This window comes from Prunus dulcis, chromosome 3, assembly GCF_902201215.1.
Source record: "Prunus dulcis chromosome 3, ALMONDv2, whole genome shotgun sequence".
Lineage (NCBI taxonomy): Eukaryota > Viridiplantae > Streptophyta > Magnoliopsida > Rosales > Rosaceae > Prunus > Prunus dulcis.
The window spans coordinates 13,975,325-13,976,519 of record NC_047652.1 but is presented as its reverse complement, the minus strand read 5'-3'; the positions used below and the strand labels follow the sequence as shown (position 1 = coordinate 13,976,519).

Below are 1,195 nucleotides of genomic sequence, written 5' to 3'. Positions count from 1 at the left end.
ACCGTTCACAGGTTTACACATACAGGAAGCTCTAGCCAGAATTCATACTAGATATGGAGACAAACCAGATGGCNCGCAGGGAAGGTTCCGAGTCAGAAGAAAGCGACGCCAGACAATCAGNTCGCGGCAGCACAGGAAGTAGACATTCTGGAACTAACTCCAGAAGGATGAATCAAATACAGGAGTCAATACTCCGNCAAGAAGCCACGGTCCAAAGGAGCCAAGACACTCTCAATAATATGACANCAATGATGCAATGGCAGGTTAACAGGCAGTTCCGGAAAGACCGAGAGAGCGCCATGGCCAGAGTCCAAAACCCCGATGCTGTAGTCCAGCAGTTGGATCTCCCTCATGGTCCTCCACCNGGACTGGCATGGCCATACCAGGAAAATCCTTTAGTTGCACAGATAGCTGGAGTACCAGATCACAGAGAAGTCCAGGCTGGTCCAAGAGAGGGAATCCTTCCTAATCAAGAGCAGGAGGTCCCAGNNNNACCAAATGACCTTGTATTGGTTCAGCAGAACCAGCCAGAACCTCAGCCCATTCCACCCTTGGTGGTCCAGCATGATCAACCTTTGGCATTTCAGCCAGAACCACCAGCTGTATTGCCATATAGACCCAGAAGGATGGACCCTAATCCATTCCCTCCACCCGCAAGAGGGAGAAGGGGCAGAGGGGGCAATAACCTTTTTGCTAACCAGGANAGGAATAGACCGGGGGCAAACTGGAGAAATCACCCAGATATCGAAGAGCAGGAAGGGCACAGAGAAGAACCTCCACTCNGACCATACAGAATGGAGCCCAGAATCGATTACATTCAGGCAGAACAGGGANAGAATCCTCCCCCCATCAACGCTCTGAATGATATAGGGGCATTGCANAGAATGATCAGGGAAATCATGGAACCCGAGGCCAGAAGAGGTGAAAGGCCTATATACAGGAANCCATATCCAGCCTGCATCGATCAAATACCATTACCTCCAGGCTTCAAAGTACCAAACTTCACCTTGTTCAACNGGGAAGATTCCCATGCTTCCTCAGTTGAACATATAGGCAGGTTCTCCGTCCAATGCATAGCTATTGAGAACAACCCTTTGTTGAAACTAAGACTCTTCGGCAATTCTCTCTCTGGACANGCTTTCACCTGGTATACTAGCCTGCCAGCCAATTCTGTGCAGACTTGGGAACAGATGGA

At 49.7% G+C, this 1,195-nt stretch overlaps 1 protein-coding gene across 1 annotated transcript in view; it reads left to right on the top strand.

The window, feature by feature from the left end:
• Positions 1-53: 53 nt before the first annotated feature.
• The window catches only part of LOC117621813, a 1,246-nt gene continuing 104 nt past the window's right edge, over positions 54-1,195 (top strand). Inside the window, exon 1 of the mRNA XM_034352357.1 lies at positions 54-1,116. Coding sequence (XP_034208248.1) covers positions 54-1,116 — 1,063 coding nt within the window. The remainder of the gene's footprint in view (positions 1,117-1,195) is intronic.